At 37.3% G+C, this 22,622-nt stretch overlaps 1 protein-coding gene across 2 annotated transcripts in view; it reads right to left on the reverse strand.

Annotated features, from left to right (window-relative positions):
• PPTC7 (protein phosphatase targeting COQ7) overlaps positions 1–22,622 on the reverse strand; it is a 37,599-nt gene that overhangs the window by 9,354 nt on the left and 5,623 nt on the right. For both annotated transcript variants that reach the window (XR_009604079.3, XM_060612264.3), the window contains exons 2-3: positions 6,839–7,018; positions 1,312–1,510 (exon numbers count right to left, since the gene is read on the reverse strand). Coding sequence is in view for 1 of the 2 variants with exons in the window: in XM_060612264.3 (XP_060468247.1) it covers positions 1,312–1,510; positions 6,839–7,018 (379 nt within the window). In the remaining variant the exon portion in view is untranslated. The remainder of the gene's footprint in view (positions 1–1,311; positions 1,511–6,838; positions 7,019–22,622) is intronic.

Below are 22,622 nucleotides of genomic sequence, written 5' to 3' on the forward strand. Positions count from 1 at the left end.
TGAGCTTGGTGTTCCGCCAGCTGCAGTTTTGCCCGTTTTGATTGAACATACTGTGCTGCTGGAAACTTTTGACTGCACTGAAACACGAGCTGAAGTCACATGCTAGCAAGCTGTCTGTGGGCTCCAGGGGGAAGCAACCTCCACCTCGCTGGCAGGCCAGAGCGCTGCCCCGACCAGACTGTCCCAAAGATAGCGTGTGAGGTATGGCAGGGCAGCTCTAGCACTCAGATGCCAAAATAACAAGAATCAAATAAGGGAAAATTAAAACACTGCTCTCTGTAACTGTTAGCTGAGCTTGGTATCTACCACCCCCTGGGGTTCTGCTTTCTCCTCACTCCAATATGGCTAATATGAATGCATGTTAGAGCCAACTGAAGAAGGGACTATAATGAAATATTCTTCCAATTATGGTAGCATACCTTAATCTCCAAGTAAAAAAATGCTTCCCTCTCTCTAGGAGTCAGCAACAGGCCTAGATGGACAATCCTGAATACCTAATTATGCAATATACTCATTCCAGTTTAAAAGATGGCAGTAATAATCATTCTATCTTAGTTTGCACTCAAAATCTGGCTTAATAAGAACTATTAAGTAGAGACAACAGAGCTTTGCAAGACTACTTCTATTTTTACAAAAGGTTCATTACCCATTTTACAACATTCATGAATCATAATCATAATCTGGCACAATCAAATATGTTTGTGCCAGGTCCCATAAGGTTGTTAAAGGAAGAGGAATCTGAGACTGTCTTAGCTTTATTCTGTACTCTGATCTTAGGAAAGATAAACTGTAAAAGTTGATTCAGAAAAGTAGTTATTGTCTTGAAAGGTCTTGACAATTTAAAAGTTCTATTTGATGCATATAATAGGAGGCCCTGAGAATCAGGAAGTCATTCTGATAAATAAAGCAGATGTCTGTTTGAACTCTTCCCTAACAACATATGCAAATTCTCATACGGGCAGTGGCATGCATAGACAATGATTCACTTCTCCAGCACGATTTAACAAATATAACCGTATATACCATGTTGGTCTTGGTATGAAAAACTGATATTCTGTAAGCTTGAAGAATATTTTCAGTCTTGTCAAATTATTGGGTGTTTGTTAGAATTCAACTTGGCTGTAATAGCCAGCAAAATATCTTTCAAAGTCAAACTAAAAGATCTTTTTGATGAGAACATTCTCAATGTGCCTTATGTCATATGAGAACTGAAAATGCCCATCTCCACTGTAGGTAAAGGGGGATGGGAGGAGGACGTGGGCGAGCCATGTCCTACTGGTTCTTAATGTAATGGCCAAGAGGGGAGATTACCTGTCACTCAGGACGACTCCCTCGGCTTCAGGTGGTGCAATTGAGAGCTGGAATGGAGTGTTGAAGTAATGCTGCTGCTCATCTGATCGGTGCACAACTTCACCACCCCTGACAACCAGGAAGCCCGAATCGCCCAGGTTTGCTGTGTGTAAGCGGTGGCTAGTTCTGTCCAGCACCACAATGCAGGCAGTACTGCTACCTAGAAACAAAAATGATCCCCGTTTAGTTTTTCTTTCTACCTTCCTATCTTTGCATCCACATTTTTATCACATCACCCCAAAAAGCAATATGCCACGACTGGAACCTCCTTTGCCTATCTTAGTCGTGCTCCAAATCTCCGACAAGTGTCAACAGTAACCTGATCAGGGTCAACATAATAGGGAGAGAAATATTACACATAGTAAGCAGGCCCCTGAATCTGAATTCTTTCATTTGCAGAGACAGAAAACAATAAAAATGGCTGGTATCTAACCATACTTTTTTCATTTCAATAGCACTATAATCTGTGCCAAGTGCTCAAAACCATGTTGTTGAAATTTTAAGTTTTAATACTTAAATGCCAGAATAAGAATGTTATGTTTTCCTGACATTTCTCATTAGTCATCAGCAGGAAGCCTTCTCCATGAAATTCACTAAAATTTAAGAGGGCACATAACTATAATAACCAGATTTCCATCTGTTGAGGTCATGAAGAACCTTCATCAAAGACTGACTTGCTATGAAGTGACAAGACCAATTTTTCTCAGGTAGCCTATGGGATCTACCTGTTGACCTTACAGAGACCATTAATGTTCAGAGAGAAGCGAGCATGTCCAAGCAGAGAGCAAAAGCTTCTGTGTAGCTTTGCAGCACACAGCTCACATGACCTTCTGCAGATTGAAAAGCTGATGTACCACCAGTACGACTGCTTTCAAGTACTAAAATTTAAACTTATACCTACAGAAAAAGTGGCAAAATAGAAAAACAGTTCACCAAGAAGAAAATGTAAATGGTCTTTAAATATATGAAAAAATCATCATCACACTAGTAGCCATTTTGCCTATTAGTTTAACAAGAGTCCAAAAAAAAAAAGAAAAAAAAAAATCCTGCGTGGTGTTGACAAGAGTGCAGGGAACATGGTCATTCTTATTCCATGATGGTGGGAGGGTAAAACTAAACAACCTTTCTGAAGGGCAATACAACATTGGGAAATGTGTGTATCACTTGATTTAGCAATTCCTAAGAAACAACTAGAGATGTAAACAAAGTAAGCACAAAAGCATTGTCCAAGAACTAGAAACAACCTCAACATTTGACATTAAGAGACTGGTTAAATCAGTTACAGCACCTCCAGGAGGATGTAGCAGCAGGAGGCTGCACACTATCACAGAATACTTAGCAGTACAGACTCTGCGGTCAGCCTGGCCCCATCTGAATGCTGGCTCTGTCGCTTACTCACCTGGTGACCTGGGGCAACTTACTTAACCTCTTTGCACCTCAGTTTCCTAATCTACAAAACAGGGATAACAGTACCTACCTCTTAGTGTAGTTTGTGAGGATAAAGTTAGTTAAAGCATGTCAAACACTTACAACACATAGTAAGTGTTAGCTATCTGATAGTCACTAAAATTGTTAAGAGAAATATATTTGCAAATGAAAGATAACTTAAGCGAAACAAGTAGATTACAAGTTGGCATTAAAGTTTCCTTAAATAGGGGCGCCTGGGGTGGCCCGGTCGGTTACGCATCCGACTTCAGCTCAGGTCATGATCTTGCGGTCCGTGAGTTTGAGCCCTGCCCCGGACTCTGTGCTGATAGCTCGGAGCTTGGAGCCTGCTTTGGATTCTGTGTCTCCCTCTCTCTCTGTCCCTCCCCCACTGGTTCTCTTGCTTGCTCTCTCTCAAAAATAAACATTAAAAAATTTTTTTTAAGTTTCCTTAAATAAAAAGTGTTCTCAAACTTAAATTGTAATTCAAAAAAAGTAAAATTTAATGTAATTTTAAAAAGATAATAGTAGACAAAAGCTAAACTGTTAAGATGCCTGTTAAAAGCAAAATGAAAAAAAATAAACAGGCTGTGGAACCAGCTGCGTTAAATCCCAGGGCTCCATTATTTTCTAGCTGTGTGACTGTGGGCAAGTCACTTATTCTCTCTAGGCCTCAGTTTCTTCCTAACAAAATGAGAAACAAAAGTACCTATGAATCTATCTCATGGGGCTGCTGTAAGCACACGGTAGATGCACAATTCATATTACCGTTATTCTATGCACAAACATACCCAAAAGAAAAATCAGGGAGCATAATCACTAAAATATTAAGTTTCCTTAGTGGGATTATGGGTAATTTATTAATTTTTCCTTAATAAAAATGTGTAAGTTAATATAAAAACACTTAAAATATTTATCTCATCATAATGTTCAGAAATTCCATTTCCTTGTTATCTAATCGGACACCCTAACGCTAAGCTATTTAGTCGCTAGCCACTAAACATCAGAGAAAAACACAGCACTGTAACGAACTGGCAGTGCCACCAGATAATCTGCATAGCTTACGTTAAGATCACCAATTACCTTTCCTTCCTAACTCAATGCACAAAAACTCCAATCACTTTTCATTAATAGAATCACCACACAAAAGGTCTTCTGAAAGCTGATGGGATTAATCTGAGGACGAAAAATGACAGATGAGTAGCACAGCCTTGAAAAACCTGGGGCAGGAAGGACTCATGTTGACTCATTATTACTCACTGACAAACCCAGGCTATTGTTTTGCCACCCCTGTGGCCGTCATGGTCACCTGCTGAGTTGGAGTCAAAACTGTCCTTGTGAATGACAGAGCTTTAACACGCAAAGCAGCACAAATGAAGGTAAGCCCAGTGTTACGGAATCATCTGGATTTGGGAGTATATACTCCTCCTCTGCCTCTTCAAATAACTGATGTGTGCACATGGCTCGGGCCCTGAGAGCCTAATCCTGGAATACATTATTCTTGTGTATTTGTAGAGGAACAAGCAGGAAATGAAGAAAAAAAGTGCTGAGGACAACAGGGTCAAGATGTTCAGACCACTGACAATCCACACAGGGACCCAAGCAAATCACTCATGCTAAAATGGAAATAATTTTTATCACTGGCCCCTAATTTTGTAAACTACTATGGAGCCTTTTGTGCAGTAAAGAAAGAACCTTATTATGACTCACCCCCTCAAATTCTTAAGATATGTTGGTTTTATAAGACCTAACTCCACTTACAGTTTTCTGAGAAATTATATATTGACAATTAGCCTGTGATGCCGACCTGGATATCAAAGCAGCTAGAAATTCTTAAGAAATGAGTAGTTGACCTTTATATTGGAATTGTGTTATAGGCTTTTTAGCAATTCCTGGATTAAAAAAAAAAAAAGATTTACCTAAAGTTATCATTATTTGCGGTTATATCAGAGGCTCAGTAAAATTCAGCAGGCTGTCTTCGCCAAAAGATGCTTGAGTTTAAACAGCTTAAAGGAGTGTAGATTAGGTGAAAGAAGCGTGTATGTATCAAACATGGTAATGAAGGATTATTTCAATATGTCTTTTAGGAGAAAAGAAGTGATTATAATATTCAATGTAAGAAAACTTCTAATATGTCCTTACATTTATTTTAAGACCTTCCAACTACATGAGGGTAAACAGGAAAGGAAGGAGGGATAAGAAAGAAACATAGCAAAAAACAAAGCTAAAGCTTTCAAAGTACAAAATCAGGATAGTTCGGGCGCCTGGGTGGCTCAGTCGGTTAAGCGGCCGACTTCGGCTCAGGTGATGATCTCGTGGTCCGTGAGTTCAAGCGCTGCGTCAGGCTCTGTGCTGACAGCTCACAGCCTGAAGCCTGTTTCAGATTCTGCGTCTCCCTCTCTCTGACCCTCCCCTGTTCATGCTCTGTCTCTCTGTCTCAAAAATGAATAAACGTTAAAAAAAAAAAAAAAAAAAGATCTTTAAAAAAAAAAAAACACAAAATCAGGATAGTTGTTGCTTTGCAATTGCTCATTCCAAGTTGCAGTGAATTGATAGGGGGTGTCGGCAAAGGACTCATGGGAACAAGCAGGAGTTGGGACCTGGAATCTGTGTCTATAGGCTCTTTGTCAGATGTTAGACTTTTAGATAGTATTCTGCAATGCCCTCTTTCCCTCAACATGCTTCTGAGTATTGCATGAAGCTTTGAGTTGTTCCTTTTCACAGAAAAAGATCTCTCCATTGAACAAATGAAGCAAGGGGGTCAGAGGTTAAGTAGTTTTCCCAAAGTCATATGGAAAGTTGACAGAGGTGCTAGAAATAGAATCTAGGGTGTTTCACTGTGCCAGGCAAGCTCCAGATTGCATGTCCAAAATAGCGGATTAAGACAAAGCGGTATATTGAAACCTCAAGACAAGGTTTCTCTTCAGTTAGAAGGAAAACAAGCTGATTAGTCACAGCACTAAGACAGAAGATGGCAGCATGATAAAAAGAACGCCTTCTTATAAAAGATTTAAATTGAAGGCAAAATTTTACAACATGGAAATCTCCATTAACACTGATCAGAGGCTGATTTTAAAAATGGATGGTGACTGGGAAGGAGGCTACTTCTACTAACCAGAAAGATGCTGGCAATTAGCAGAAACTTAATAACAGCCTTCTGAGAGCTTGCTCAGAAGGCTGGGTAAGTTGTTGGGTAAGTTCCCAGGAAACCATTTAACAAACAAATGTAGAAGCTTTGGCCAAAAGATGCTCTATTAGCACACCAGATAAACACACACTAGATATTTGGAAGTTTTCTAATACAAGATTAATGGGGATCTATTTTGTGTCATGCTAACTCACAGACTAATCAGCTACCTGCTAGCAGTCTAGGGTACCTAAATGCAACTTGAACTCCCCACAGGTAATCAACTTAATTTTACATACCCAATCCCATTCCCTTTCTTCCTCCCCTGGAGAGGACCACTATCCTGAACTATACAACCACTTACTTTTCTTTCTTCTTTTATCACATTTTGGAAACTCTGAACAATATGGTTTTACTTATTTATGTTTCTGAATTTGAAATGTGGAATTAAACTGTTAGGTGATATTCCACAATGTTCTATTTTCCCTCAACATCATGTCCCTGAATATTGCGTGCAGCTTTAAGTTGTTCCTTTTCAAAATGCATTTTTCTACAGTAAATGGACTTTCTAGATTTGTTCTGAGTCTTCTGCTGTTATATGAGCATTCCTGTACCTATCTCTTGGTACACGGATATGCAAGAGCTTCTCTGGTCTAGGGTATAGACCTAGGAGTGGAACTGCTATGTCATACACTCTGTTTACATTTAACTTTATTCCATAATACCAAATTGTTTTCCAAAGTGGCCGCACCTATTTACATCCCCTCCAAGCAGTAGTACTTACGTATAGAGTGAGAGAAGCTCAGAGCTTTTCTATCAAACTCTGCTTAATAAAGAGCCTCAGAAAAAAAGGTGGGTTGCCAAGTGATTTTCTTGGTTTTGTTGACCATCTCCTGAGCTTCTTTACAGAGGAAAACACACAGCATAGCTACTTACCAAGCAAGGGTACTTTATTTTGCAGCAACTCACAGTAGCTCGTGGTGAGGATTCCAATGGGATTACTTGGGACGAACCGTCCTTCTTTTACTAACCGTTCACATGTCCGCATTAAAGTCCCTGAGAACTGAGATGGATCAACTCCATAGTCTCTCCATCCTCCTACACCATCTGCAACCCCTAAAAACAAAACAAAAAAATTACATTGAAAGGATGTTCTTACTGACCTCTCAGGAATTTTTATCCTGTCTCCTACTAACAGTTAATTTTACTACATACTAGTACATGTATTTACCCTGGAATTCAGAATGAAAAGTGCTCATATTTAATGTATTATACACTAAAGGGCACCTGGGTGGCTCGGATGGTTAAGCGTCTTGACTTCTGCTCAGGTCATGATATCATGGTTCGTGGGTTTGAGCCCCACATCAGGCTTGGTGCTTGCTGTCAATGCAGAGCCTGCTTCAAATCCTCTGTCCCCCTCTCTCTCTGCCTCTTCCGTGTGTGCTCTCTCTGTCTCTCTCTCAAAAATAATGTATTATACACTAATACTCCTAATTCACATTCTCTACTTAGAATTCGATCTTTCATAAATTGATGAATAAATATGTGTGTTACCACAGGGTGGCATTGCCTATTAGCCAAGAGTTCAACTTCAGCAGGATTATCGTCTTCGTATAGAAGTATTTATGTTATTACTGTGTTCTATTTTATAAGAATGAAAACTGATTTTTTAAAAAAATGCTGATGATAGTGATAATACAACTGAGCCAGAGCTGGCAATCATTCAGGATATCAAACACAGCAAACTCTAACTTCAAATTTTGGTCAATAACTATGAAATAAAGAAATAATTAAAAACATATCCCATCCTCTTTCCTCCTCCCTCAGAGACAGCCACTATTCTGTACAGGTCAGCACTAATACAACAGCCACTACCACAAGTGACTACTGAGCCTTTGAAATGGTGCTGATCCAAATTAAGAAGTCCTCTGAGTATAAAACACACATTGGATTTTGAAAACTTAGTATAAGAAAAGGGTAAAATATCTCACTAAATTTTTATATTGATTACATGTTGAAATAATATTTTGGATATAATGTGCTAAAGATTAAAATTAATTTCACGTGTTTCTATTTGTTTTATCAATGTGAATACTAGGAAATTTAAAATGACATGTGTGGTTCACCTTTTTTTTTTTCCCCGAGAGAGAGAGAGGGTGAGAGAGAGTATGCAGAGGGGAGAGGGGCAGAGGGAGAGAAAGAATCTTAAGCAGGCTCCACACTTAATGTGGAGCCCAATCCCACAACCCTGGAATCATGACCTGAGCTGAAATCAAGAGTCAGACCCTCAACCGACTGAGCCACCCAGGGGCCCCTCACATTGTACTTCCATTGGATAGCAATGGTATTGAGATTTGCATGGGTCCATAGAGCTGCTGATGAGTTCAGAGTGTACACAAGACTCCTTTATCAAAAGGAAACTAGTGTTTAAGAAAGTCAGTAAGACACCAAAGTCAACATCATACTACCTCCTATTCAACTCCTTACAAAACCCAAAGCTAGTTGTTCAACATTAAAATCAATTTCTGTCTGCTAAATTTAAATGAACTGAGGGAACTAAAAGATCAGATATATATATACATTATTAAGGCTTTAAATGACCATATATCAACCTTTCTGGAAGGACCTATAAGAAGTATTAATAGTAGTTTTGGAAATAAGAGACTGAAAATGATCAGTGAACAAATGGTGAGACTTTAGCTTTTTAACTTCATACTGTTCTGAACTATTTAAAATTTATTTTTATAATGATTATGTATTGATTTTATAATAAAAATATTAGGAATTTTATAATTTTTAAGGCTTGCTGAGCATTAAACATCCTCCCCACATACATATTTACATTTTTGTATGTTCAACTTTCACACACATTTTAAAGAACTTATTTGGTACAAAAGTAGGAGAGTGTCTGTCTATATATGCATCCTGAAAAGACTGGCTTAACATGAAATGGACCCAGAAAAACCAAACAAACAAATATGAAATGGACACATGAAACTCTGTTTTCTGGTGACTGCATTTCTCAAACAGAAGTGGAATACATCCTGAAAAAAAATGAGAGGAAACATAATCGGAAGAGAGTATAAGGAAGGTGGCAAGCAACATCCCTCTTAGGACAGAAACTTTTCCTACCTTTATGACCAACCAGTAAGCAAAATTTCACTACGGGGCAGTTCCAAATTAGTTGATTAAATGATATGGTGTCTGGGATTTATTTCAAAACAATAGGGGGGAGGAGTGATGGAGGAATGGATGAAATAAGATTGGCCATGAGTGGAAAACTATAAAGTGGAATGAGAAGCACTCTCATTTCTCTACTTTGATATATATTTGAAATTTTCCGTTATACAAATTTTCCACTATACGTTATTTAAAATTTCCATTATTATTATCAATGATAATAAGAAAGAAAAAAGATTCTTCTGCTGGCTGTGTGGAGAGCAAGAGCAGAAAAAGGGGACGACTCAGGAATCTATCTTAGTAACTCAGCGGTGAAATGGTGGCAGTGCAGTCAGTGTACAGAGATTGGAGATCCGGTGAAACAGAAGGACTCATTGGGGTACTGGATGGAGGTATAGCAGTGGTGGAGAAAGACAAGTATCAAGGATGACTGAGGTCTACCCTACCAGGAAGAAGTATCACTTTTTTGTTTTTCAAGCAATTTTGAGGATATCTGGAAATTTTTCACAGAATTTAAGATAGTTTAATAGGAACTTCTTTTGAGGAATTCTTATTGGGGGTAAGATTTCACCATTATTTTATTTTTTAAAGATTTTATTTTTAAGTAATTTTTACACCCAACATTGGGCTTGAACTCACAACCTGAAGACCTACAGCCACATGTTCCACCGACTGAGCCAGCCAGGTACCCCTCACCATTATTTTAAATGCAATAATTTGTGTTAATTATAACCGTTGCAACTTCATCTGATGAATCATTTGTTCTTTTCAAATTACTGCCTGCTTGAGGAAAGAATTTCTTTTTAACCAGTCTCTAAGAGCCACAATTAATTTTAAATACAAAGTGGTTTCATCTGCAAATGCCCTTCACAAGAAAACCATTAAAATCTGAGATAACGTTGAGAGTTGATCCTGGCACTCACTAAATAATCTGTCAGCAGGTTATAGAGTCTGACCTGACACAGCTCTTCAACATTAATCAGATTTCTCCCAGAATAGAGTGTAACCTTTCAAGCACCTGTTTGCTTTTCTACGGGAAAAAATCCTAGGCAAAGCTCCATTGGAGAAATCTCTTTAGGGCAAGAAGGAGATTCAAAAAGCCTATAAACTGTTCAATAAAGCTGTGGGAAAAAAACGCCTTAGTATACATAAATAATTTACTCACAAAGAACAAGTTATGTAATAGGAAGAGTCATATTTGGGATTAGAATCAGGCTAAAACCAGAATAACCTACCACATGTATATTTGAAACCTAGTTTAATTCATATTAGGCAATTATTTCTACAAGGAAATGAGTATTTCCTCTCATGCACAAGCAAAAGCTTCCATCCACAAAGGAATAACACCTTTTAAACAGTGGAATTAATCCAGATATAAAGAGAAATTTCACTCAGAATACATTTCAAAGGTAACGAAAACAACTGTTAAAGGAGAAATTGCTTAAGATCCCAAAGATATGAAACGGCAAATAAGAACATACCTAAGAGCAAAGGGAGACCACAGCAAATACTAGAAGCGGGGCTGAGGGAGACACATCCTACCTATGAGAAAGCAGTTCACATTCTTAGTGGGCAGCAACTACTCACACAGGAACTAGACACACAGCTCCCACAGATGCTGCTATAGGAGGGTCAAGAACAAATGGTTAATGCTCATGGTGCCCTGTGGGAATGGAGCAAGCCTTCGCTTATAACATTCAGATTAGGCCCTGGAAGGTAAGTCACTTCCACAGGCAAAGGAAAGTAATAACAGGAAAAGAATGGTAGACAATTAGGTGTGGCTGGGGTTTGGGTGCTGAGAAGTTAAGTTGAAAAATGCAGGGCAGGAGCTGAAGTTGTGGGCTCAGAGTTGTGATCCAAGAACTTTAAACTTTACGCTATAGACTTGAACTGATACGGGAGCTATTAGATACATGTGGCTACTGAGTTTGAAATGTGGCTAGTTTGAATTGAGATGTGCTGTTAAATGTAAAATAACACTGGATTCCAAAAATGTAGTACAAAAAAACTATAAAATACTTCAGTGATAGTTTTATACTGAATAGGTTGAAATGTTTTAGATATTGTGGGTTAAATAAAATATATTAATTGAAATTAACTGCATCTGTTTCATTTTTACTCTTTTAAATGTGGCTACTACAAAATTTAAGATTACATTATGTAGTTTACAGTATATATAGCACTGCTATAGACAATAAAGTCATCAAGTTTCCTGGGTAAAAGTGATATAATCTAATCTATATATATATTTTTTTTTCTAATCTATATTTTAGAAGAATAATACTGATAGCAGTGGAGAGAATGGGTTGGGAAGAGGATGGAGGTCAGGCATCAGCTGCAAGATTTTAGTTTAGACGTAACGAGAAAAATAGAATACTCACTAGAAATACAAAGGAATGAATACAGAAAGACACCTGGACTTGATATCAACGTCTTTTATGTCAACAGGTTTCTGGATTTCAGGAATGAGTATTGATTAGATGACTCTCCAGTTGGGAAAGGAGTGGAAATGCCTCTAGAAAATATTGAATTGTCTTGGGTATGCTGAGTTTTAGGCACCAGGAGGACATTTTTAAGGAAATGTTATGTATGAAAAGTCAGGAACTGTAAGTCTGCAGCTGGGGAGGTAATCAGAGCCACATCTTTGACAAAGATTGGGAAGTAACGCCATTGGGGTGGATTAGATGCTCAGGGAGAACACAGAGAGTAGTAAGTTCAAGGAGTCAAGTGGGGACCTTAGGAATGAGAATTCCTGGTCAAATAGCTCATTTGTGAATTGCATTTTACTCCAGGCATCAAATTACAATCACAGATATGATAACTGATTAAGTTTTTTACAACTGATTAAAGTTTAAGGAAATAGTCCAGTTTGGCAAAATGATATAATTTCTTTAGAGGTGAAAAGAGGTGAAGCTGAAAAGGTAGGCCTGAATTAATGACTGGGAATGCTTTGAATGCCACCGGAGAGTTTACACTGAATATAGAAGCTATTTCCTTTAATTCACTATAATCATCTTATGTCTCCATTAATAACATTCTGTCAGCATACATCTAGCTTAAGTGTTTCCTTTGACCCCCAAATCCAATTAAAACCATTATTAGAGTAAGATAATGGTTACATATCTGAAATAGCCAAGCAAAAGGCTGAGAGGAGACTACAGAACACAGAAAATTCACTTAGGTGTACTATTTACGTGGAAATGCCAGTTTTGTAAAGTGGAAGATAATCAACCAGAAAATATTTATGATGATTATAATTTTCCACATAATATTTTGGTAAGTTTCCTGTAGACTGTTTTTCTAAAGTGAAGAGTTAAGAGAAAAGAAGATAGGATAATTCTGGTGTGTTTCCCATCATTTAAGTGTATCTTTCTATAAAAAGAAAATTCTTAAAAGTAACAGCCAATTTTCATTTATTAACACATTTTTGTCTTTTCCTTACTTATAATCATATAAAAACAAAATTTTGCGTACTTTAAAAAAATCATTTGGCTTTTTATTAAACTTAAATTTTTACTTAATAGCTTTGTTCTAGGCCAAAAGTTGAAGGAGAAAAGATTTTGTAAGCTGAAATTGTGGAAGCTTAACAATCCTATCTTTCCAATTACTTATGGTCACCTAGCTGCAAAAGGCTCACCTTGAAAAAGACTCTGAACTAAGCCAACATTAGTCTGTGTCTCTCTAGTATGGTCCATTATCAGCCATAAGCATGAGGTTGCCATTCTTAAGCCCTTCCTACTACACTCACCTTCAGACTGACATGCAATTAGTTACAAAGCAAACATTTTCCAGAAGAAAGTGACGCCTAGAGAATAAATTCTAAATTTCAATTTTTATGTAAGTATCAGTGAAAAAAGATTTGACAATTTTATCTAAAAATAGACTCTGGCAGAATTTCAGGTATTATCTAGTACCCAAAGGTAATAGCTTTATTCTTTGCATTTTTGATGATCTTGAGGCATTTTACATTGAGCCTCACACTCTAGTGAAGCAAGACAGTTCGACAGGGATTGTTTTTCCATCAGTGAAACACATCTCCTATCTACTAAGATGGGTACGTGATAGTGAATTGAAACTCCAGAAGAGAAACTGAGTAAGATTCTGGCTGGATCACAAGAGTTGAATAAGGAGGGATCAGGATATCTGTTTTTACACTTTCTGCAGCAAGTATTCATCTAATGAAGCCCTGGCTAGGCAGTATTTATTGCAGTGCTATGGCCAGCTCCTTTTCAGATGAAAAGGTTCTTTTTCAAATACTATCATCTAGCGTTTTCCGAGCTAATCTTATTTGTCTAGAGACATCACAACATGAAGCATTATAACTAAAGAAAAATGAGATCAGAGTATAAACTCAATTTCTATCAAATAGAATAGATCTTATTTGTATCAACATTGCTGAAGCCTCAACTATTTGGGCATTAAGAACACTCCCCTGTGATTCAGGACTGTGAAATGTTGTATCTGCAAATAATTATCCCAAAGGGAATAAAAAGCAGAATTACTGGAAAAAAAAAATTCAACAGTTGAGTTATTCAGAAAAGTACAATTTGCTTTGACTAACAGTCCTTTCAGTTCTCTAGAGGTGAAATTATATAGATTATGATGTTCTTTCTGCTTTAACAAGCAAGTGATATATTCCCTTTGCAAAAAGTTTCCCCAAAGCAACCATTCTTCATTAATCACAACAAAACCTGCTTCTTCTGATTCTCCGGAGAAAAATCTACGTCAAGAATTCAAGATCTCTAAGCAGAACAGCAAACTCAGAGCTGAGGCCATGAAGCTGAAAGAATGGAAGGGAAGAAAAGTTCAACTCTGTGGTAAAATGTGTGAAAGTGGAACCTATAAACAAAACTCAAATTCTGCTAAAGAAAGGGAACTGTCTGAGCACTTAAATAAGGATCCAAAGCAGAATGGTCCATTTTATGTTTTAGAATTCTGAACAATATAGCTGCTATTTCTTACTAGCTTAGTAAACACAAAATTACTTCGTGATTAATCAAATTAAAATGTACACACACACACACACACACACACACACACACACTCACCCCTACTGCCCAGAATACTTCATTATCTAGAGATGGTAATTTCCAGACAACTCTGGGCAGTTGCTTTGCCTTAAAAAAGTAGTGAAAAATGCTAAAAGGATTAGGAAATGATACTGTGAAGGCAAAATAAAATAAAATTAAAATTAAAATGTTCTTCCTCTAACTTTAGCTCTTCTGTTTAAATACCAACACTTAATGTGGAATGTCTGGCTCAGCGTGACTTGGGGAACTTGGTATCTTATAGACTTCGGTATGAATCACTACCTTCTCATCAAACTGAAGAGTTGAAGGTGAAGTCACAGAAAAGGTCACTTCACTCCTTTCTGAGCTGCAACGGTATCTTCCTCAAATGCTAAATGCTGTTAGCAGTGCTTTCCGAACCGAAGGAAGCAACAGGCAAATCATGGGCTCACACTTATTGTGAACTGTGAAGTGTATGGGCAGGGCCCTTAGTGTGTTATAGAATTAAGGGCTTCTATTAAAGCCAAGACTTCTGTTTCTAAATATTAGAAAATGTTATATAACACCTAATGATTTAATGTTTAAATAAGAAAACAACAGCAATTAAAGCCTAGTTAGTTATCTGATGTGTACCTACTTGTACTGGCCCTTTAGGCTAAAAAAGAATTTTTCCTTTTGCTTGTAATTTATAAGATTAGATCTAGAATTCTGGTCTTAAAGGTTAACATAATATTTATGACAATTAAGCTATATATCCTTGACCTAACCCCAAAGAGGATACTTATTTACCTCCCTGCTTTTCTCACCCATCTATAAAAATAAGAGCTGGCCTTTACTAAAATACCACCCTCTGGGAGAGGTCAAGAGTCACATGTAGCCCTGGCACAAACACTCTTCTTTTAAAAAATGAGAACATAATTTCTCTGAATAAGCCTGCCAAGTGGAGAACTGTCCCTTAATTTCTAAACACTAATTAATTTTTTTTCCTACACACTGTTTCACTAAGTAATGATATTTGAGTGGTAGGACCAATAATTGTTTTTTCTTCTTTCCATTTTCCACGATATTCCCATTTTTCAGTAATGAGTATATATGTTACCTTTATGGGAGGGATTACAAAACCTATATAAATCCAATCAGAACTATATTTTACACTTACATTCAATATTAAAGTTATTCAACACAGTTTACTGAACATTTTCTATATGCATGACATTGTAGTGAAAGGGAGCTAAAGGGATTTACATATAATAAAAGATTTCCTGCCCAGGGAGCTTAAAATCAAGTGGTAGTGACTGTGGCAGGGAAGAAGGGTTTGGAGAGGTTTATGATAAATGGCTCTAACAAAATAAACATGCACCAATAAAAACTAAAGATCAGATTACATCTAGCTGAAGGAATCAAGAAAGTATTCATGGAGAAGAGAAGTGCCTGATCCGTGCCTTGAAGGATGAAAACATGAGTCATGGGGGAGGAGGTTGACAAGAGAGGCAATTTGGGCAGTTCCTTAAGATTCTGACTAATATGGATAAAGTGCAGTAATAAAGGTGAGGGTAGAACTCTTAAGAGCTGAGAAACCTGACCTCCAGGTAAATGCCTATTTATTACATTCCAGCCAGGAACCTCTGACCAGCAATCAGCCCAAACAATTCACTGCAGGAGTTCAGACCTATAAAGGAGGTCTCCTGAAGGAAAGGACTGGCCTGAAACCACCGAAGTCCTTGAGGCCCACTGAACTAGTTAGTTAGTTCAACTGAGGCCTTTATTTGCTTTAATGAAGGGGCTTTGCTCAACTATTAGCCTAGGAATAGCTAATGTCAAGGTAGTATTCAGACTCAGCAAAGATCACCTTAGTAAAACAAAGTTTTAAATGATCATTTCTGACTTGAAAAGCAGTGTATATACACTAGGCAAGGGCACAGGCTTTGGAGTCAGATCTGGGTTCAAACTGCAGCTCCAGGACCAGGGTAATGTGTATCCAAGGGTGTCCCTTGGATAGCTCTTTGAGCCTTAGCATCTTCACCTGTAAATGGGTGCTCAGCTCATAGTCGACATGCAGTAAGAGAGACTTATGCCTCTCTAAGACCAAATAACAGCATACAGAACAGTCTATATCAAGCAATCTTTGATCAGTGTTTGTAGTTTACAAACACTGTTCTGTGGTCACAACCAAAAGACAATTCCCACTCACAGGTAATATATAAAAGATGAATGGAGTCCATTCAACTTTTCCCATCACACATCCACCACCATTCAGTATCTCATTAAACATTTAACAGGAATTAAGGAACAAACATATACGTCTCTACAAAATATACAAGGAAAAACAGATCAACCTACACTTTGAAGAAATTAGTTTTCCTTTTTCAGAAGTGATTCTGAAATAACCTTAGTGAACAAATATCTCTTCAGTGCCTGCTGTCTGCTAGGTGCCAGGGTTCAGATTTAGATATTCCTTATTTTAAATGGAAAATCTTACATAACAACTGGTGATACGTAAATTGGCCTAAACCATTCCTTTCAGTCACTACAATAATCACAGCACCTCTATCACAACTTTCCTGTCTCCTTTCTCTTTACATTGTGACTCCCCTTCAGGGCGGAGTCTCTTTCACATTGCTAACCAACCATCCTTTTCACCTCTGGGTGCTGGCCTAGTAGCTGGCATAACAGTTCTCAATTCTTGCTGCACAATGACATTACCTGTGGAATCCAAGTCCCACCTCCTGAGTCAGTATGCCCAGGATGGACCTGGACATCCTAGCAAAGTATGGCGAACCAACTGCCCAGGTGATTCTCATGAGAATCACTACTGGAGCACTCAGAACTTAGTTAAGGCCAGCTGGACTTAAACATTCTATGAGCCAGATGATTCCGCCTCTGAAATGCCTCTCCCAACAAGCAATTCCCTGTTTCCCATTCCCAAATTTGATCCTTCTCTTGCATTTCCTTCTCTTGCAGCCCAACCCACCCACACTTGTAGGCTAGAAACCTTAAGGAAGCTTCCAGATGCAAAACCTCAAAATCAACTTCAATTCCTCTTTTCTCTTTCATCCTCTTTGTCCAATTATCACTAAGGACTATTGGTTCTATGTCTGCAATGAGTCTGAAGCCCAACTACTTTCCACTGCCCTAGTTAAAGCCTTTTCTAACACACTATTTCAGTAGCTTCCTAACTGGTCTTTTGCTTCCTGTTCTCCCATTACACTCTCTGTATCATTTTCGTTTCTTTCTTTTTTGCTTTTTACAAGCTTACTATGTCCATGTTATTCTTCTAGTCAAATACCTTCCATATGTATATACACTTTTTTACTTGTATATGTAAAAACATTCTCTAGAAGGATACATAAGAAACCGGTAACATTAGTTCCTTCTGGGAGAGGAACTTTGCAGCTAGAAGAACCAAGAGAGACATTTTACTCTGCACCTTTTTAAATTTATAGTATCTTTTGAATTTTGTACCATTTGAATGTGGTACCTCTTCAAAAATGACCAAACCAAACTCAAAACAAAAGTGAAAACATTTTCTATAGCCTCCTAACAACAACAAAAATGAAACACCCAATTACTTAACACAGCAATTGTGACCTTCCACAGTTTGGTCTCAACCTATTTTCTAACAATTCTCAACCACCCTCCCAAACCCACCCAGCTGGCCCAAATTACTCTTTAGCCACAAAACAGCTGTAGTTCAGAGAATCTCCAGTGTCTCTGCTGATCCCTCAATCTGGAGAGCTTCACCATTTTTCTCATTTGCCTCCATTTACTGAAAACCCATCTCTCGAGGCCTGACTCCAGGCTTCCATAACACCTGATGTGTATTCTTTATCCTGTTCCTGTGGCCTTCCCTGCCCCACTATGAAACTTCCAGGCTGAAGTCTGTTTTGTTCTTGGTCTTCTCCACCAAGGAAGCAACCTGTAAACAATGAATTCAGGTGACTGTACTGAAAAGTTACAATACCAACACTCTGGTATACAAACTTTCATCTGAGAACTCCAAAAAGAGAACGTACCCAATATTTTATCGTAGAGTTGTACAAGGTGTTGTGCTAGCTACAGGATGCTCCCGTCACAGACCATTATAAGAAAGTTTGATGGAAAGAATCCTAAAAGGGAGTCAGGAGAGAACACCACTCCCAGCTTTCTTTGCCACTAACCTGCTGTAGGAAACTGGCCAAATCACTTGTCTAAGCTTTACTTTTCTTATCTGTGAAATAAGCGACAGGAAGGACAAATTCTCTCGAGTTCCTTTAAGAACTAAGATTCTGGGATTCTAAATCACACTGCAAGAAAAGGGAACCTGATTTAGAAACTATAAAATAAAGGTTAACATACAGCTATGCTTTCTTTTTCACATACATTACATTTATTGCATGAGCTAGTTTTGAAGCAAAGGCTCCATTTTAACCTTCCCAAATTTTCCTTTCTTCTTTATTACACCATCACATGTATGTTTTCAGAGACGTTGCAATAATGATTCAGAGGGTAAGAATACTGCCCCATGTCCTTTTACTTTAGTTTTAACCACTTAAAAATGTTGGAAATGTTTCTTCTTTAAGTGTTACTACCTGACAAAAGTCTAATTAAGCCTAACAAAATGTCAGGCCAACCATTTTTCAATTTGAAACTCTGATAAAAGAAGAAAAAAAAAAAAAGAATAAAAGAGGGTTATCGATTAGTATTAATTTACTTCACTGAATTCATCTGATCTGTAAAGAAATTTATATGTATACATGGAATGTATTCACAAAACACACTTTGTTATCCAAAGACCACTAACTGTTGAGTGACTTTAGCATACATGAATAAGAAAAGCAATAAGATCAAAGTTGATGCTCAAGAACTAAGTGAATTTTTAAAAACAATGTATGCATAAGACATCTTTGTTTAGAGTTCCTCATTTCATAGAAACATTAATGACCATATTACCAATTAGTGGTTGACTTAAAGACCAGGAACAGTTTTCTAGCTCTTATGCAAATAGCTCACCTCTATTTTCTCATCCTAAACTGCTATCCAAACATTGATGTGAAAACAGAAGCACTTTTTGTTTGCTTCATTCAGCACAGCTAATCTTTTTCATAGACATCAAATGACAGCATGGACAAATTCTGATAAATCAAAAAACTTGCTGGGTAGCATCCTTGAAAGATCAAAATGTACAGTCATAGTGGCACACAGACTCGCAAAAAGAAATTCCTTTTCTTTTCAAAATAGTCTGTTAATGAGTAAAAGAAAAATCGGTACAAAAATGTGTTAGAATTGGCCTGAGTCAAAATAGTACTGGGTCTTTCAACAGAAAGCATTCTTTGTAGTAAGTCACTTTTGTAGTCTCTGGCAAAGTTTTTGCAGTCATTTTGTAGCCTGTGGGATTCATACCAACAATTCAATCAATTCTAGAACTATTCACCAAACTTATTCACCACAAAACAACTGTTTAAGAACCTGGTAAATTTATAAATTGTTAATTAAATGTGACAGACTCAAGATCAATAATAAGCTTACTAATGAGAGCAATTTCATAACAACTGGAAAAGGATAAATTACTATAACCTTTTTGAAGGGACCTATGCTAAAATTCATATCAGAGGCCTTGCAACTGTTTGTAGCCTTTGACACAAGAACTCTTCAAGGAATTTATTCTAAGGAAATATTCAGATGCAGATATTCATTCATTCTAATGTTACTCAAAACAGAAAATTGGCAATTGGGGCATCTGGCTGGCTCAGTCAGTAGAGCATGCCATTCTTGATTTTGGGGTGTGAGTTTGAGCCTCACATTGGGTGTAGAGATTACTTACATAAATAAAACTTAATAAATAAAATCTTTTAAAAAATGAAAGAAAACTGGCAATAATCTAAATAATGAAAAATAGATGACTGGTTAAATGAATTATGGACTATGCACGCAGTAAAATGTGATGCAATTATGTAAGGAAATATGCTCAATTTACATTACAAAAAATAACATTACTGTTAACTCAATTTTATTTAATAATATATATATTGTTGTACATACACAAAAGCTAGAGGAAGCCACACTGACTACAGCTGAATTATGATGTACAGGTGTTTTATACTGTGCTTTTCTGAACATGGGTTACTTTTTAAAGCACAAAACAAAAGCATTTATTTAAAAGCACCAGATAACCAAGCAGGAAACTTAGGCCCAAGTCCCAGCTATGATACCAGCTGTTAACGACCTTATTGAGGAGTCAACTTCACAGATGAGGAAACAGATGCAGATTAAATGGAGATAAGAACAGCTATTCTAGTTAAAAGATTAAATAATGTTAAACACAAAAATGCACTGTAAAATCTAAAGCACTACATATAAAGCACTGATGAATCATATATTGTGTCAAGATACTGAATAAATGCTTAGGAAAAACTGAGTGAAGTGTTTTCACTCTTCAAGGAAAAGCTTTGTACCCCACCCCACAATCCATCCAAAATCCTGTTTGGGATCTTATTCAAAAGAACTGAACATCTTTTCTTCTTCAAAATTTTAAACTAAATTGTAAGATCTGTGCCACTTGCCAACTCAAGTTTAAATGATTAAGTATGTTATCAGCCTAATGCCCTCTGCAATGAGTCAGCTTTTGCAAAAAGTCTTGATTTATGATGCAATTCTGTCAATTGTGTGTATTGTTTAATAATAGGAAACAAATGACTTAGCTCTCAAGGAAATAGAAAAATACCAGATTTTTAAAATATTTGACAACTCCCAAACAAATAGATCACTAAATTTTATTACTAATGACAAAAATTAGGATCCAGGGCATCACTTCTTAAAATGAGATCAAAAGTTAACACTAATTTTGAAAGGCAAACTCACAACGCACACTGTTTTTCAGCTAACTAGAACTTCTGGTTTGAAAAGTCTAATTTCTTTTTTTTCAAATTAAAAAAAATGTTTATTTACTTATTTTTGAGAGAGCACGAGCAGGGGAGGGGCAGAGAGAGAGAGAGAGAGAGAGAGACAGAGAGAGACTGAGAGACTGAGAATCCTAAGCAGACTCTGCACTGTCAGGGCAGAGCCCAAGGTGGGGCTAGAACCCACAGAGTGTGAGATCCTGACCTGAGCCGAAGTCAGATGCTTAACCAACTGAGCCACCCAGGTGCCCCTAAAAAGTCAAATTTCTTTAGAAAGAAAAAACTGTTAACTTACTTTCCTAAAGCATTTTCCTGAAAATTCTGAACCTAAAGCCCCAAGTAAGGCCTCTCTAAAAGGCACGGGACTTACATAAAATGCATTTGACATTCAGCCTGAACTTGACATCAGCATTTACTCAAAGGACATGGTTGTAGGTCAAATACTGTGGCCCGGATATAATGCTTCGTGAGTCACACATGAGTACAAACTCCATTTGGATACTGTTGCTACTATTCAGGTTATGTATTGCCCAGTTTCATAAAGCAGTGCTAAAGTTCAGGGAACAGCCTCCTTAGATCCAGCCCCTTCTCCTCCACCCTCCGAAAAAACCCCACCACAACCAGCTAACTAACATATGCATCTTACCTTCTGCTACAATTTAAAACCTTTAAAAAAAAATGTATTTTCTAAAAAGTATAAACAGTCATGCTTTCAAAACTCAGTTACTTGCTCTATAAAAAAGATTCATCTAGAATCCTTTAAAAAGATTAACACATTGAGAGAGAAGCTGAGAGTTAGGAAAATTTAAAACTAAGCTTGAGAAATCTCTAGATTAAAGACTGAACAAAGGAAAAGTAGTTCTGACAGTAAAACAAATGAGGACATGACTTTAAAAATAATGTGCCTTATAAGAATCTTTTTTTTTTTTAAATTTTTTTTTCAACGTTTTTTATTTATTTTTTTTTTTTTTGGGACAGAGAGAGACAGAGCATGAACGGGGGAGGGGCAGAGAGAGAGGGAGACACAGAATCGGAAACAGGCTCCAGGCTCCGAGCCATCAGCCCAGAGCCTGATGCGGGGCTCGAACTCACAGACCGCGAGATCGTGACCTGGCTGAAGTCGGACGCTTAACCGACTGCGCCACCCAGGCGCCCCAAGAATCTTAAGAAAAGTACAATATATCTGTATAACAAAATGAGAAAAATATCAGGGAGAAAGGGTTTAAAAAACAAACAGCAAAATTCCTCTACCCAGCAACCCTGTAATCTTATTTATTACACAATGAAAGAACACTCAGAAAAATCAGACAGCAACTAGTCAAATGCATGGCCTTTTTTTTCTTTCTTTCCTTTTTTGGCCAGTGACTTCTTAAGCCCTGTTGCTTCTATGGGTCCTAGAAGGCTCTTTTACTAAACCCACAACTCTCATATTTCCTTAATATTCCACAATTTTCTCTTGAAAGTACATAGATTATGAAATCAGGCATATTTAAAGTACTGATTAATCTTAGAACTTACATTTGATTTTTACCTTTTAAAAAAAATTTCCCTTGGATAATTATAAGTATGTAAAAATAATTATATAAAAAACAACTATATTCCTCATAAAGTTATAGTTATAATAAGACCCAATAATTCCATTTCTAGATATATACC

This window comes from Panthera onca, chromosome D3 (genome assembly GCF_046562875.1).
Source record: "Panthera onca isolate mPanOnc1 chromosome D3, mPanOnc1 haplotype 2, whole genome shotgun sequence".
Lineage (NCBI taxonomy): Eukaryota > Metazoa > Chordata > Mammalia > Carnivora > Felidae > Panthera > Panthera onca.